Consider the following 17,226-nt stretch of genomic DNA (forward strand, 5'->3'; position numbering starts at 1 on the left):
CTTCGTTATAACATAAGGCAGCATGAATTCGAATGCCTGGAGCGTCTTACGTGTTTTCTTACACCACGGTTCAAACCCAATCTAGAATTTTCTTGATTAATTGTCACTCGAGCATTTGAGTTATGGATTTTATATAAATTCATTGGAACTCAAAAATATAGACACAATGGGCAGAAACTAAGTGTTCGAAAGTAAGTGATGAGAAAGTGCCATGACTCTGAACCTACACAGAAGATAGTGCCGATGGCAGTAGCTCCAATGTTTACATCATTTCTAACGAATGCAAATTTCTGAAATGTGTATGTGTTGATATTTTTGCATGTCTCAAAATCCGGAATGCGAAAAATTGGTAGACTAATCCAGCACATTTTACTCGAATTGCAAATTTGATATTGGTCTATGGGTTTCTAGTGATTCTATTTCGATTTTCGGAGTCCATATACGATTCGTCTACAGACTAGCCTTCTCAAAACACAAGCCAACCTGTAGCGGCCATAAGAACAGAGGTTGGGGGGAACTGGTGTGTGCGAACTCTAAACAATAGCCTTTCGCTTAGTTGTATATCAAAGAAAGTAAGTCTGAGATGTGCGTTGCACTATGAGATATGTCGACGAATGAGTGATGAGAGATTTATGAAGCTTGATGTTTGTTGCATGTCTGAATATGAAGGGTCGAAATGTGCGGTTCGATATGTGTTACAACCCTAGAATAGACGAGAGTATTAAGAACAGAATTTGGAAGTCAGATGATTGCGGAAGACTGTGAAGTTACTACGTGCCTAGGTATCAATGTTTGAAGTGTGCGATTGACTACATGTTGTACTTATTGGAACACACGAAGGAAACGATAGGAGCATTAGGTGGGGTGATTGAGAGGAAAGAAATCTTTACAGAGTGTTGCACGTCTGAAAAAATGCGGCTATACTTTGTGTCAGATGATCTGGAAATACTACAAACCCTACGAAATGCTGCACGTTTTAAGATTCTTCGGGTAGACTATTCAAGGTAAGTGGAAGATCACCTAAAGACCTCAGTGTTTAATACCTGTCATTGCACAGACGAGTTTAAGGTTCTGGAAGCTTCTACAACACTTTATGAGACGGAATGATAGTAGTAGTTCTTAGCAGTACATTATTGGAGGACAATGCGAGATTTGGAGAATGTTGCACGTCTGAAATTCCACCGGATAGACTATAGATGTTCCCTATGGGAGCTAAGTGCTGGATCCTTCTTATTCTAAGACTGGAAATGAAGCTTTCGGTAGATTGTGTTGATCCTGATAGATTAAGCACTAGGATTACGGTTTCTTAACGATTTATGATTGGAGGAGCAGTGAATCTCAAAGAATGTTGCATATCTAAAATCGATTCGGGTAGACTATATCATAAACTTGTAAACAAGCAATTTTCTCAAGCCATATGCGATTGAAAGTACATTCTATGATCCCCTAGATGAATAGTTTGATACGATATCCAGATATGGATCTCAGGGAACATCAGCCATTTAAAAACTAATAAATGATATATCTGAACTAGCTAGGTTAGAGTGGGTATTGGAGTATATAGGGGAATCACTATGGAGAAGCTCCACTAGAAATGGCCTCTAAAATCGAAAGATTGTTCTAGAATTACCAGTTTTCCCAATTCTAGAAGATGCATGAGCATATCAGGTTTCCATGAACATATAAATTGAAGAGCTGCCAGCTTTTCATGCGTAATGTAGATCATAGATCAATAATGAAGTAATAGTTCCTGCTTATTCCTACACATCCGAAGATATAGTTTGCCTACTTCCCAAACCATTGCAAAAGTTGAGTCAATCGAAATCTCAATCCTCCAATGATTGGAAAAGTAGTAGATTATGTTGCGTGTCTGGAAAAATCACCCATTTGGTAGTATATTCAAATGTAGTTACATCTAAACGCCAAGTCTTCATTGGTCCACTTTGGTGTCTTGCTGAGAGTGTAGTTGAGTAAGCTATCCAGAGTCCAGAACGTTGGAGTAAGTGAATAGTAGTGACTCTTGCATTCAGGCTTTTGCCAATGAATGAGGATCGATCTGCTAAATATTAGAAGGGAAGAACGTATACTTGGTAATTTATGTTAATTGGCCAACTTTTATGTGATTGCATAAGTTAACACATGGTTCTCGATCAATTTTAGCGGCAATACATAATAATATTCACACCTTCGCTAATAATCAATGCCTGGTGCCGATATCGTGAAGTATCTATCATCCCGTGGATAGTACCACTACAAGCAATCGAAGAATTGGTTCAGATATTCATGCCTGTTTATCGTAAGCTTCCAGATTATCTTTGAAATATCTGCCTCATGACGCTGTTGGAAACCGGAACGAAGTGGAAAATTTATATGTAGAGTTCCATTATCGTTCGAAACCCAAAACCAAGTGTTCGACTGTTTGCCCACAAACTGATCATTATGTAGACATCAGGTAATATTTACTAAGTTTCAGCCACTCTCTTTCCCAATGTTTCCCAAGTCGGTCGACATAGCTTCAGCGTTTTCATGATATATCTTTCCTGGAAATGAACCTCGGCTGCACTTCTTTTTTGCTAAGTCCCAAGTTTATTGATTCCCTGAGTGTCAAATTCACGTGTGTGAGTTCAATATATATGAATAGGTGTGCAAATATTACTTTAAGAAATTAACTGCTATGATCAAATATCTTTCCTAGTAGAGATCCCCTTCCATCAGAACCGTAACCATCATGATCTATGTGGGGTTTAAACAGGCGCGATACAATAGGTGGGTCCGTGAATGCAACCAGTTTCCCAACATTGACTCCTTTGCTGCTTCAAATTTCCAACTTCTATACGAATATAGTAACAACATTGTCTATATATCAGCCCCTGCCATGCTCTTCCAGAAAAGTTACTTTGTTGCTCCTGCAGCCTCCTAAAACTCGACCACTGCATCCCCGCCTTATCTTTTATTACACATTATTACTTCGGTACTTGCAACCTCGATTGATATACGTCTGTGGAGACTTCGATTTGTTTCCATAGTGATGTTTGTCGGTCTAGGATTGGAGAGTACGCGTACCAGTGAAATCTCCCGATATCTGAACTACAGGCCCAATAGTTGAAGATGTTGAGATCTGCACATCTATTCATGTACACTTTTATCTTGTAGCTGATGAGACATCATGCGAGATTGAGAACAAATCGTTGGCGATGTTAGCGAAACTCATTCGAGTGTCGAAGTTCGTGCTAATGCTGAAGCTAGGAGTTGGTATTATAGGTAAGGTTAGTTGACTGCTCGGACCATATGTAGGTGCCCCTGGTTCTCGTTGAATTCTCGCTTCTGAATCCTCATCATAGAATCCATCTCTCATCTCAGCATACGACGCATGGCAGAAATCTTTGTAGCAATTGTGAGGAATATTTTCGGAGGTTGGATTGACCCAATTAGTGCTTGGTCCCACGACTTCCCTTCCTCCATATCCTATTTCCTCTGCCGTCGTCAAGGATACTGACTTTCCGGAGTCTGTGATGAATGTTCCAGTGTTCCGTTCATTTGATGATGGGAAAACACTCTCAAACGATTTGTGGAGTCGCATGATGAATGCCACCGCTTCTCTTAAGGTTGTTATGATGCTATTGATTGGAGGTATGAAATCGGGATCATCATCCTCGACTTGTTCAACTCCATCAAAGTTGAAGGATAAAACAAGTCCGTTCTTGATCCCAACTCTCATCAATAACACTTTTCGTTCGGCGGCTGGCACATCGAGTTTGCAATCTCTCATAATAATCATCACACTTCGGAACAAGGATGTGATTCTATAGTCTTTTGAATCATGAGGATCTTCCGTTTCTAGTGCTGGGTCGTAACTCCGTAGTTTTGCGACTTTGTGGTTATCTTTACTTTTTAAGGAGAGGATTCGATTCTTTCTGCGGCCATCAAATTTTCTGCAAAAAATCTTGTGGAGTTCAACACAATGATCGATTTCGTACGATGGTGACATGAGCACTATTTTGGCAAAAAAGCGTTGAAATGTGATATCTTTATTGTGAATATTTCCTTCGAACCATTGTTCTGATATATATCGGTGGACGGATGGTATAGCTGATTTGTTTCCCTGGGTTCTTCCTTTGAGAAAGTAGATGCTGGTACATTTATTGGATACGTCTCTGAAGTGGCCAAGTTGGATGGGACCATAGGAATTGAAAAAGGTGTGAGAATTCACTACATTTGCGAGATAGATCTCATATTTAAATACGAATTCTTCATACAATCGACGGTTGTGTAGGAGTTCATCCACGTTTTTAGGATCGCGAATGAATCCTCGCAATTCAAGAATATCTGGATCCATATTTTTGCCCCTTTTCGAATTTCTGGGTGATTGGAACAACTGACTGAGTGTCAAAGGTTTGAACTCCCTCGAGAATTTTTTTATGGAATAAGATTTTTCGGTTCAGAAAAGAATTTGTGGGTGATATATACGTGTCCATAGACAGACTTTGAGTACTAGTATGAGACTATGAGTACTAGTATGAGACCATGAGTACTAGTTGTGGCCTTGGGATTCCGATTCACGGAAGGATAGTTCCACTGTCATGGAAATCTCAGCTATCTCTATTTTGATATCGCTATGGTATATATGTCAATCCTCAAAATTAATGATTTATAACTATGGTTTTAACTTATGGAGAATTCAGATCATTTACTAATGGTCACCAAAGCATCGGTATAACCGACTTTTCGAAGTTCAGGTGGATTACGATGATTCTGGGCTAATATTTGAATTAACTTTCAACTTTTAAGAGTGGTTGAGCATATCATTCAGATGGAATTCATAGGTCAAAGTCTCAATACGATGTTCAGAAAATAGCCCTGAGTATGGATAACTCCACCCTAACGGAACCGAGAGATCATGATGTCAGGGTCAAGACTCTATCATGAGATCAAGGTCCAATACCTCCGGATGTTTTGTTACAGGAACTTGGATTCATCATAGCAAGAAACCTCAGGAGATCATCACAATTGTAGTGTCGGTGAAGGAAAGACATTTATGAAAACGATGAAAGACGGATTTTTGGCAAGAGACGAAATAACTTCTATTCTCCGATCTATACTATAATACTACATAATTTTCTTGTGCACCAGTATTCTGCACCGGATCATTCATCAAAACTTTTAATAGCTTGACGAGAATTCTGCGAAGTTCTGGGTGTCCTCTTAATGAATGCGAGACGTTCAAAAGCTTTTTGGTAATCTTCCCAAGAAATCGTGAGGATTTTAGCCAAGCTACGTAAAACGGTTCATGTACAGGAACTCACTATATTCACTATTTTTAGTCATGCCCATGGAGAGCACCTATAATCCGGCTCTGTATCTCAACCTCACTATTTAAGCCGCCAAAAGCTGAAAAAGTAATCAAGACAGAGACCCCAAGCGTCCAGAATTTCACACCATGTTGTTCCTGCTCATATCATGACTTCAGTAAAACCACTGGTATTTCTGCGTTTATTCTGTTTGTTACAAGTGTTATTTCAATGTGTAAGAAGAAGCAATGATATTCAGGGATAAGTAGATTGACAACGAAGTACTGTTTTCGGCAGTAATTTGAACATCAGAGCTCGTGGATGGACAGGAATTCTGTATAGAACCACTCTCTTCTACGCCCTCTCAACGGATGTTCTCGCACAGCTTTCGAAGCTTGAAGAGTTGGAAAGGTGGAGAGGTTACAAGGACATATACTCGCTCGATTAATTTCAAGCTGAAGGATATCGAAAGCAGAGAGCCTTGGGAAAGGATTTATGTATTTCAATCCTCGCAGATTTCTGGTTTCTCCAAAGATTCACTATAAGCACATATCCCTCAGCCTGACTCAAAATCTGGCCCAATAGAACCTGACGGTATGAGTACTTCCTCGAGAACTACAAAAGAGATCTATTTACCATCAATACTCCTCCATAAAGCTGTGTATGCACACACTGCCAGGGTAATGAGTCTCACAAAAAATCACACCAGCTAATCTGTTCGTGATCTGTGTTACAAAAGATACATACTGGTGATCATTTTCGACCAGGCTGAGTGGATTTACTTGTTAGTGACTGTCGGTTCGCTGTCAATAGTTTTATGATGAATTTCGAATTGACAAAGAAAGAAGTTGAATTCATAATGGAGATTGCAAGTGTATGAGTGAGCAGTATAATTTACCGCTGGCATCAGATCCATAAAAGTTCATGGATAAAAAATGGTAGACTAATAATAAGGGAACTTATTTCAACTTACTTTCGAAAGCGACCTGCTTACCCATCAATATATTTTAACCAACCTAGGGTTAAAGAACGCCGGCGAAGACAGTACTTTATATAGGTACCCTAGCTTATCATAAAAAATGCGCACTCGATCCAATATCTCTATTCACTCTGTGATCACAGCCAGTGCCAAGCTCGAGATCTATGTGGATCTTCCGTAGGTATTCACCACTAAAGTACCAGACATTCGGAGAAATTTTTAGCTTGTGTCTACATAAGAACGCGAACATTCTGTCTAAAATTTCAAATAAACAACATTCAAAACTACAGAAAGTATGGCAGGTGTTCCGATGTGTCGGGATGGAGTGTCATGGGAAAGACTCCATTCTGCCGCTGCGAGGTGGATGTGGATGATTGAGTATCAGGTTGGAGAGTTGATAAATTCTATTATCGTTGTGTTTGGGGATATTTGCCATAGCACTCTCGTCTATTCTTTGCATCACACTTTGTTGTCACCCCAAGGGTGTTTCATCACAGTTCTCTCGACTACATCCTCAAATGCTTTGGATCCAAAAGCATTCCAGGAAAAAAGTGTCGCCAACAAGCTAGTCCCGAGTTTGTACCTATTGTGAACATTGTTGTTGCTTTGAGGTTACTGAAGAAGCAAAAACATGCGAGGAGGAAGTTATTATATATTGCACAGCCATAAAATCTCTTCTAGACATGCATTTTTTGATATTACCAGAGAAAATAAAATCACATGGGTGACTGTTTATAGGCATCAAAATAAGGAGATCGGAAGAGAATAATGCTACAAACGTGCTCACGAGATCCACACATCAAAGGTCTATATTCATAGGAGCTGAAGTGGATTAACTGAAACCTCTACTTCCAGCTCGAATATATAAAGATTCCACGTCGTATTATAAGGAGGTAAGTGCCTCTGAAAAGGCATATCTGCAAATGAAGGATTCTTGCACAGTTATCTGTGATAAAACAAGGAATAACTTTAGTAGAACGAAGTCATTCAACCACATCCAATCATGGACCGAATTCTCCTCTTAACTAGAGACTTTCGTCTCGAAACCATAGTCTCTAATTCTATTCCTCACTAGTATTCGTTGTCAGATATTTACAAGCTCCCAGATGTTTACACCGAAAATTTATTCAGCAGCGAATAGAATATATCGTCATTGAGTTGGTACTCCACATCTTTCATCCTCCAAGCCTCTGTTTTAGATCCAAATCAGACATCTCAACGTCCCACATCACACTTACAATATAACCAAACGCCGTAGTTCCATGCAATTGGAGAAGCATAATGTTCTGCACTTTGGTGTATGCGTAATGATGATATTCCCTTTGGTGCAGAGAGTGCTTTTTATGTGCGCGGATCTGAATCAAATTTTTAGAGTACCTGTGTTATTCACTTCTTGGAACACAGCTGTCACTTGCTAAATTCTCTTTTTTGGTAATCTAGTAAATCACACAGGTAATTTAGTAAGCCCCAGACTTTTATTCACTCTCTTCAAGCCGAAGAGTGGAAATCTCAAGTACATTATTAAGCCCAGTGGAAGCAGCTGCAGGTTCAAAGCATCTCTATCACAACCTCAATTCACTACCGAATATTATCCTGGGATTAGTAACTCAGGACATGAGTATCTAAGCACATAAATAAACATCCAGAGAATCTAGTACTATCAAGCATTGAACAAGGCATTGTCAATGAGTATACTTCACCGTCAACTCATCATCCTTTTTCACTGTCATTTATCTCGTCTTATCCCAGCTCATCCATTTAGCCTTCACTATCATTTCTAATTTCTCATTCCTCATCCCTCATTCTTCCCACACACATCACAATTCCATTCACCTCCTCTCACCTCCCCCCCTTCAACTCAGTATCTCAATCACAGAATACCCACGACAAAGTCACCCAGATATAAAGACACCCCCACGAGATCCAGCACCTGTTTGTTTCTTTCACCATATTGTTACAATGATGAAATTGATGCCAAGCTACTCCGTAGAATACTTCTTAAATAGTATCAAGATGTCGATTTTCTTTCCTGTCTTTTTTATATTGTATTATTAACCTACTGAACTGAGCCCCGTGAATCTAGTTTTTTCCACAAGAAGCTTATGTAAAACGTTCATCTTTGATATCATAGACTAACTCCGCAGATCATACAGTAAACTCAGGAGGAAGTAGCTACAGGAAATCCCGAAGATTTGAAGTCTAGAACACACGACGAGCCCAAGGTACCGAGAAGTAAAGTATCATCTCCATCAGATCCCCTTGCTCAAGTTTCTTATTTTTAATCTGATTGTTGTTTAAAATTTCGATAAATAATAATAACAATTATGATTTTCATACTTTTTTTCCCACTGTCGTTAATATCAATATCAATATCATCATCTCACCATCCCATCCCTACGAATCTTCATCTCCACACAGCGCCGTGAAACATGACTATTTGTATTTGTATTGTGTCGCACAACTATCTATCTGAAAAACCTCAATAAGCTAAACATCTTTCCAGATGCCAATCAAAACCTTAGCAATGATTCAAGATCGATAAAGATCCCACAATTCAGCAGGAGTTATAATTTTACTCTTCAACACCTTCTTCATTGAGCCTGATACTGTTATTCAGAACTACCCTTTTACCTTTCTTTACCTCTGCTCCCTTTTTAAATACCTAGGTAGTAAACTAGTAGTACAACTCTCATCCCTAAAGTCACCAAACCCACAACAACAGTCGACTAACCTCTTTCTGTTCTTGCACAATAGTAAGTATCAAGCACACTACCCACAAATCACTCGTCCAAAAACTTCCCATACAAATATAAACACAAATACAAATACAAATATAAATCTACCGGGTACGTACATAAATGAAAAATCCCCATCGTCGATTTACTCGTCCTACCTACCACACCCATCACCCCCAAATCTCCATCCCAAATCTCCATCCCAAATCCTGATCCCCGATACCCCTTATACCATTACCCGAGACGTACCTAGTATCTCCATCCCATCCCCATCCTCCAATAAACCAATAAATACCACACCTGGCACACCACGCCACACCATAACAGTTCATTCCATATCACTTCCACAAGACCCTGATTGATTTGACTTCCCCAACATTCCCGTTACCGTTCATGTTACGCTGTCCTACCAAACCATCCATCTCCATGCAACCTCCCGAACACGAACTAGCACGCCACATTCATGAACGACACATTCTTCCCTTTATTTGTTTTTCTGCAACTTTTAACCTGCTCTCCTCTCCTCGCTACTTTTCTCTTTTCAAGTATCACAAGCACCACAACTTCCCGCATACTGTGGTCAGATTACCTACAATGTCCCATTTTATATTCATATTCATATTCTCTCATCACATATACTAGGAATATCCCCAATCCTCAACTCTCACCCCCTCGCTCACCCATGCAATCTCATCCCTATCTCTATTCCTGATCCTCACTCCCTAAGCCTCACTCCCTCTTCACCCACACCACATCTCCCCCATGAAACACCTCGTAAACCAATTCCACATGCAGTACACCCACGGCACATCTCCACCTTCCCCTCCCCTTTCTCCACACCCCACAAATCCCATCCCATCACACAAATTCCATCCACCCCACCCCACCCCACCCCACCACACACAACCAAAACCCCCACAAACCAAGCTTTTGTTTTTGTTTTCCTACCCCCCTACTAATTCCCTGTCGTCCCTGCAAATTCTTCTCCCCCTCCCCCAAGAAATCCCTAATCATGCCAACATAACACAACTCCCAACTCCCAACTCCCAACTCCCATATCCCTTCGTGCAGTTAGCTAGCTAGCTAGTTGTGTGTTCCATAGCATCGCATAGCTTGGCATAACATGACATGGCATAAATAGCACAGCATAGCATGAACCACTCCATAAACGTCCATACCCGGTTTGAAGTAAGCAGATTGGTCCCCTGTCACCCTTCCAAATGACATACATACATGCATACATGCATACATGATATATCTTCAATCCAGACATCACATCACCATATAAACCCATAACTCATTCCCCTCAAGAATCAATGCAAACCACACAAATGGGGTAAAGTAGACTTATTACAATTGTTGATACGTTCATAGATAAACATCTCTATTCTCCGTCTCCATTCCATCCCCATACAAAAACCACTTGACTGACCTATCTGATATTATCCTATCTAATCCATCTCATCCCATCCCATATATCACATCCCATATATCTCATCCCAAACGCATCAAAAATACCCCGCAATCCCAAAATCCCACCCCAAAAATATATCCATCAGATCTCTCTCAACGCCATCTATGCCAATTCCCATATCCATACACATAATAAATAAAGAAGTAGTATCCCATCACTAACAGAGGTACAAACCATGATAGAACCCCCCACACTAATTCAACAAGTTATCTGACTCCCAAAAGACAATTCCGCCTTCCTAGGTTGTAGCCTTCACTGTGGCGTCACTTAGCCCCATTTCTCCGCCTCACTTCAAACCGCCACCTATCCACCTCATGGATTCTACTCAACGACGATTTACCGATGCTCGCAATTTCTCTCTTTCATGTCTCTCATGACGTGCTGGATGATAATCACTCTCTCTACCTTCACCTGCCCTCGGTTCTGCAGAATCATAATGTTTATGACTATCTCCATGATTGATAACATGATTATGTCCACTTCTTGAAGTTTTTCCTTCAATATATTTTTTATCTGAACGGAGAGAAATATTTTAGTCCAATGTTGTATTTAATAAGTGAAAAAAAATAGTAAAGATATCTACATACCTGCAGCAGAATCTCTATATTTCACACTTTGTTCTCCACCACTTCCTCTAGATCCATAACCTTGTCCACTACTTGATGAACGTCCTGACATATTTGAACTTGATCCGGTATAACAATCGGATGAATGAGTTTCGTACGAGTATTGTGAATCTTTTGGAGAAGATTCCCGATGATGTATAATAGTAGTTCTTTGTGTGTATGTGTATCCACGAGAATCAGTGTATGGCAAGTGAGGTTCTCCGGATAAGTACTTTCGGAAACTTTATGTACTTGATGTACAAGGCGAAAGTTTGGTTTTCTTGTATTGTAAGAGGGCGTAAAGGGGGTATGAGGTGTATAGGGCGTAGAATGGAGTATTGTAGTGTTGTTTCAAATTCCGTATAATCAAACTAATAGTTACTCTTGTCTAAATGAAAAAGCAAACAAAAAGAGAAACATCATACTTGTTATAGTCCAAGAGAAACAGAGGAATTGACTAATGAAATCATTCAATTGTTACCTGTTGTACAGAGCAACTTTTCAATTAAAGCAAAATCATTGATAGAGAAGCCCAACAAGGACATTGTCCATTTCATCTGTCAAGGACGGAGACAGTTTGAATCATCTACCCAATGGGTGGCTGCCTTTGAATGTGTTATTTGACTCAAAACGGTCATTTCAATGCAATGAGTCACCAAGCCAATGGACAATAACACTTCGGTGAATAGTTTCATCCAAGTACCATGAGGAGAATTGAGGTTAGATGATGACGTCGACCTTGACCCTCGATACGGAATATGGTGAAAAGGGAAATTAAAGTAAATAAGCTTAAGGCTCCCGCCGGCGAAGTAGTCACGATCGGGTAGTGGACACGGGGTATTTCCTATGATCCATTACCTTCTTTGACACACACAGCCCATCTGAATTGAACGAATGTAGAGAGAGTGAAGAAAGGATGTGGAGGCACAGGTGAAGCTTGGAAGTACGAGAGAGCACAGCCATGCGTTTCCTTTGGGCCCCTCCCTCATTTTCCCTTGTGGCTTTCCATCGGGCATTTTTTGAAACAGGCAGGAAAGACAAACAAGACGGATGGAAATATGCAGAAACTTTTGGATGGTAAAACGGTATGAGATGATACGAGAAATGGGGGGAAACGGTTCCAAGAAGGTGATGTGACTGATGATGGAATGATTGAATGATTGAATTAATTGTTGCCTTGAATGAATTTTGTTTGACTGTCTCGATTGTCTCGATTGTCTTTCGAGGCTTCCATGTATTCAGCTGAGGTTTCTTAGTTCGTGTTTTGCCTTTTTGCCTCGGTACCCAGGTATCTCGTTTGATATCGATAAGATTATGAGTCAAATATTGAGTTGGGGTCTTTGTATGACTGACTGACTGACTGACTGACTGATTGACTGACTGATTGACTGATTGACTGTTGAATGAATGACGCATGCCATTGCCGTTTCTTTTCGGTGTAAGGATATATATGTATGTACCCAGGTATGAATGGATGAATGGATGAATGGATGAACTCGCCATGAGAGATTGTATGTTGGATACTAGGTACTGGGCATATACCAAGGCATCAAGAGCTGAGGCATAAATAGCTTCAGTATAAAGAGCTTCGAGTATCTTTTCGGTGAACATTACAATAGGAATTTCCGGTCAAAGTTAGCAAACAAACAAGCAAGCAAATGAATAATCGAGCCAACTCATCGTGAAGAGAAGTTGATGTAACAATAACAATCAATCATGTTGTTCAAGAAGCAGAAAAGAGATGGAAGGAGGGGAAAATAAGAATATCAAATCCCGTGACTTCTGCGTCTACAACCTACTACAGTACGTATGGGATTGTTATGTAATCATTTATCTATCATTGATCGATTTGATTGGCTAATACTCACTGGAACCGAGAGAGCAGCTTCATGCGGGATAAGGCTTCACCCCAAATTCACCCATTTACATCCTCAACCCTCAACCCTCAACCCTCAACGTGTCCAATACTTCTTTGTTGTGCAACGAAATATACCTTGATCGATTTCAATCCATCGACAATCAAAATTGATCAATTAATCTATTGTCAATACAACACAACACAATACAATACATCACCTTCATCATGCGTCTTTCAACAATCTCCCTCCTGGCTCTCACTTCCTCGGTCCTCGCAGCAGAAGTCAAGATTGATGTCATCAAAGCCGTAGAATGTGAGCGCAAAACTCAAGTGGGTGATAAGATTCATGTTCATTATCGAGGAAATTTGGAGGAAGATGGAAAGGTGGGAAAAGAATTCGATGCTTCTTACAATCGTGGATCTCCATTGAGTTTTGTAGTTGGAAAGGGAAGTGTTATTAAAGGGTATGTATTTCTTGACTTGTAGTGATGGATATGAAAGGATATCGATGGAAATACTAATTAATCTTCTCGCAGATGGGATGACAACCTTCTCGATATGTGTATTGGTGAAAAGAGAGTTTTGACCATTCCTCCCGAGTTTGGTTATGGTGATAGAGCTATGGGTCCAATTCCAGCCAAGAGTACATTGAGTAAGTGACTTTTCATTCTTGTATCGAACATCCCCTTCAGCAAATACCTTTCATTGGATATTCCTACTCCTGTCCCTGCATCTAAATCCCACTTACCATATACAATACTAATCTTTCCTCTCCCACTAGTCTTCGAAACCGAACTCATGGGAATTGACGGTGTCCCCAAACCCGAAACCATTATTGAAAAGACCTCCTCCTCTTCATCCGATAAAGTCGATAGCGCCACCGATAGCGCATCATCACTCTCGGATAAAGCTACCGAAAAAGCTACCGAAGCAGCATCAGGAGGTGTGAAAAGTGTCATTTCCGAAGCCGCAGAGGCGGTCAAGACGGCTCTTGCTGATTCTGATGGTGATGGACAGGAGCACAACGAGTTGTAGATGATTCAATTGATGGGAAAGAAAATGGAAATGCGCAAAGGGTTTTGAAACATGGTCATGAAGCCCCGCATAGTAATGGTCATGAATTGTGAGGATGGCTGGTGGATTGCTAGTGGTATGGTAATTATGTGGAAATTGAATGTGGATAGTATGTGATTTTATCACTGGAAGAGATATATGGCAGAAGTGAAAGCGAGTGCAGTGGGTTTAACCAGTCCATTTCTTCCAATTATGTTCACATGAAAATAAACATCGAAATCTGAATATATGAACATTACATATTGCTCATCCTTCATTTAATATTATATGATTCATTCCCTGTTTTGAGATTCGATGATATACATATGAACCCATACGTATAGTTAGAAGCTACCTCTCACTATTACAATTAGTATTATCATATAATACCCTCACCGTTGTATATCATCTCATCTTCTACCATCTCATATCAAATCTCACATCATCTCACTATTTCATCTCACTATTTCATCTCACTATTTCATCTCACTATTTCATCTCACTATTTCATCTCACTATCTTATATCTTATATCTTATATCTTATATTATTATCAAATAGTTCTTCAACTTATATATTAATGGTTATAAATACGCGAATCTCTTTATCTTTTTATCTCTACATCTTTAAATTTTCGAAATTAGAAGTGATTGGATTCGAGTTGAGTGAAGGGGTATATGATGACATTGAAGCTTTGGAGATGGAAGTTGGCGTGTTGGAAGTTGAGAGCACGGCTAATTCTTTTTATTTATTTATTTATTTATTTATTTATTTATTTATCTATATGAGGGTTGTATTTGTGGAATGGGGGGTGGGAGATGAGAGGTGAGAGATGAGGGGTGAGAGATGAGGGGTGAGAGATGAGGGGTGAGAGATGAGGGTGAGAGATGAGGGGTGAGAGATGAGGGGTGAGAGATGAGGGGTGAGAGATGAGGAGTGAGAGATGAGGGTGGGTAATGGAGAATAGGAAGTGAGAGATAAAGTGTGAGAGAGATCGAAAAGGGGGTAGGGTTAATTGGGGGGGGGGGGGGGGGGGTAGAAATGGGAAATGGGTAAATGGTGTGATAGGGATAAAGAATACAAGAATGAGAATGGAAAATTGGTCGTTCGTGAGAGGGAGGAGAGAGGGGAGAGTGAGGATTAAAGATAAGAAATGAAATATAAAAAAAAAAACAAAAAAAAAAAAAAGAATTCGAAAAAGGAGGGAGGGGTTGGTGATGGGGAGGGATAGCAATGGGGATGGAGGATAAGTGGATTGAAGATAAGGTGGGAATTAGGAAATGGAGATATTGAATGAGTTGGGTGGGAAAAGGAAAAAATAAGAGAGGAATAAGAGAGGATTTAGAGAGGGAATTAAGAGAGGTTTATATAGGAGATAGGATAGTTGAAGGATAGAAAATAGAGAGTGGAGTGAGAGAGACGAGTTAAAGAAAAGGTTGGGAGGGGTCTAGCTAGAAAGAAGAAAGGTGAGATTGCGAGAGGATAAATAGGGTGGAGGGGGAGAAGTAGGATTGAGGACAGGTAGATAAAAGAAGTATAGGGAGAGGGAGCAGGAGGGGAGGAATGAGAAGGGGAAGGAATGCGAAAAAGAGAGAATGGAAGGAGGGAAGGAGGGAAAGGAGAGAGGGGTTATATAGTAGTTGGGAAGGGGGAGGGAATTGAAAGGGCAAAAGAAAAGAAAAATTGAGAGATTATAAAAGGAGAAAGAAGGATAAGAGGGGCAAAAGGAGGAGTTGAGGGGAAGAGCAAAGGGGGAAAAGAGGAGATGGTGGCAAGTAGAAGAGATGAGGGAAGGGGAGGAAGGAATGAGATATAAAAGAATTCCAAAAGGAGAAAAGAAAAAGTCAAAGGGGAGAGCGGAGTATGTAAGAGTAGAGGGGCAGTTAAAAAGAGAGAAGTATACGAGGAGATTAGGGATAGAGGAAAGTAGGAAGAGTAGGAAGAAACTCTATGTATGTATTCTATAAACGTATAGTTATATCTGTTGTATTATCGGATCAATATGATAATATAATCTTTCTGTACTCTACTTGAGACTTTTCATTTATACCTTCATAACTAATCCCCAACTGACTCATAACTCGTATTCATTCTTTCTAATTATAATGATTCACTATCATCACCCTCAAGATTTGAGATTTGAGATTTGAGATCTTGATATGTAAGTATATAAATGAATAAATCAATGAGTAAGGTTAAGTGGGTAATGAGTAAGTATCTGAATCTGTGTTTATATTATATTTATCCTTGAGTACATCTATATTAATATTCATATAGAAATAATCGGATCTAAAGATATGAGGATATAGGGATTCAAGTAAAGAATATAAGAATAGAAGATTGAAGAAAGAAATGTTTAATATACTAGGTAGGTATTTATATATTAGGTAAATATGATTGGTGTGAATGACCGATGTGAATAATTGGAGTCGAGTGGAATTTAATTGGTGGTTATGTGTAGATTTTATTGGGAAAGGAAGAGGGATGGTGGTATAGAGGGTAGTTGGTGTGTTTGGGATAGTGTGTTGAGGAGGAGATGATTGGATAGTGGGATGGCGAGAGGAATATTCGAGTAGTAGGATGGATGGATAAAGGACATTGTATTTGCAAGACAGGGGAGAGGGAGCGGAATAAAAAGATAATCGAACATTGAAGAAAAATGATTAAGAGGAGGGAAGGTGAGATGGATGGTGAGATATTATGTTTAGAGGAGAGGAGGTGGAGTGGAGGAGGAGTAGGATGGATTGATGAAGAAATAATTAAATGATGAAGTAGAACGATTAAGAGCAGGGATGGTAGAATAAATAAAAGATGTTATATCTGTGGCGGGGATGAATGATCAAATAATGAAGCGAGATAGTTAAGGGGAGAAATAGTAGAATATATAGGGATATAAATATTTAATCAAAGGAAGAAAGGGAAGAAGGAGTGTTTTGATAAAGCATTGAGGGAGAGGTTATGAAATAGGGGATCAGAGAGATAGAAGTAGAGGGGGAATTTTTGATGATGGTGGAGATATAGTTGAGCTGTTAAACTTGGATGAAAGGAGATAGATTGGATATGGTATGGTATGGTATGGATTGATAGTTTTGGGATGAGGAGGAGGATAGAATGATGGTAGATGGGTAGTGAGGATGAGAGGGATAAACGTTTAAGGAGGAAGAATAAATAAGGGGATATGTTTGGTGAAGTGGGGAATAGTGTAATAGATTGTGACTAGCGAATTAGGAATGAT

At 39.7% G+C, this 17,226-nt stretch overlaps 3 protein-coding genes across 3 annotated transcripts; 1 reads left to right on the plus strand and 2 right to left on the minus strand.

Moving 5' to 3' along the window:
• Window positions 1-3,142: 3,142 nt before the first annotated feature.
• On the minus strand, window positions 3,143-4,336 carry EAF01_000484 (uncharacterized protein; the record flags this gene model as incomplete). The annotated part of the gene is made up of 1 exon (XM_038908734.1): window positions 3,143-4,336. One exon carries the CDS (start codon window positions 4,334-4,336, stop codon window positions 3,143-3,145), a length of 1,194 nt encoding a protein of 397 aa, XP_038775640.1.
• A 6,443-nt stretch (window positions 4,337-10,779) lies between these two features.
• Window positions 10,780-11,336, minus strand: EAF01_000485 (uncharacterized protein). The gene is made up of 2 exons (XM_038908735.1): window positions 11,064-11,336; window positions 10,780-10,989 (listed from the first exon to the last, which is right to left on the minus strand). Exons 1-2 carry the CDS (start codon window positions 11,152-11,154, stop codon window positions 10,802-10,804), a joined length of 279 nt encoding a protein of 92 aa, XP_038775641.1. The 5' UTR covers window positions 11,155-11,336; the 3' UTR covers window positions 10,780-10,801.
• Window positions 11,337-13,164: 1,828 nt separating this feature from the next.
• On the plus strand, window positions 13,165-14,103 carry EAF01_000486 (uncharacterized protein; the record flags this gene model as incomplete). Its single annotated transcript, XM_038908736.1, has 3 exons — window positions 13,165-13,403; window positions 13,476-13,591; window positions 13,721-14,103. 3 exons carry the CDS (start codon window positions 13,165-13,167, stop codon window positions 13,972-13,974), a joined length of 609 nt encoding a protein of 202 aa, XP_038775642.1. The 3' UTR covers window positions 13,975-14,103.
• Window positions 14,104-17,226: the final 3,123 nt, after the last annotated feature.

The sequence above is a fragment of the Botrytis porri genome (assembly GCF_014898465.1).
Source record: "Botrytis porri strain MUCL 3234 chromosome Unknown BPOR_001, whole genome shotgun sequence".
Lineage (NCBI taxonomy): Eukaryota > Fungi > Ascomycota > Leotiomycetes > Helotiales > Sclerotiniaceae > Botrytis > Botrytis porri.

Coding starts and splice junctions, on each gene's coding strand:
- EAF01_000485 (XM_038908735.1), bottom strand. CDS start 11,154: ATGTCAGGACGTTCATCAAGTAGTGGACAAGGTTATGGATCTAGAGGA. Junction 10,990..11,063: donor ATATAGAGATTCTGCTGCAG/GTATGTAGATAT, acceptor CTCTCCGTTCAG/ATAAAAAATATATTGAAGGA.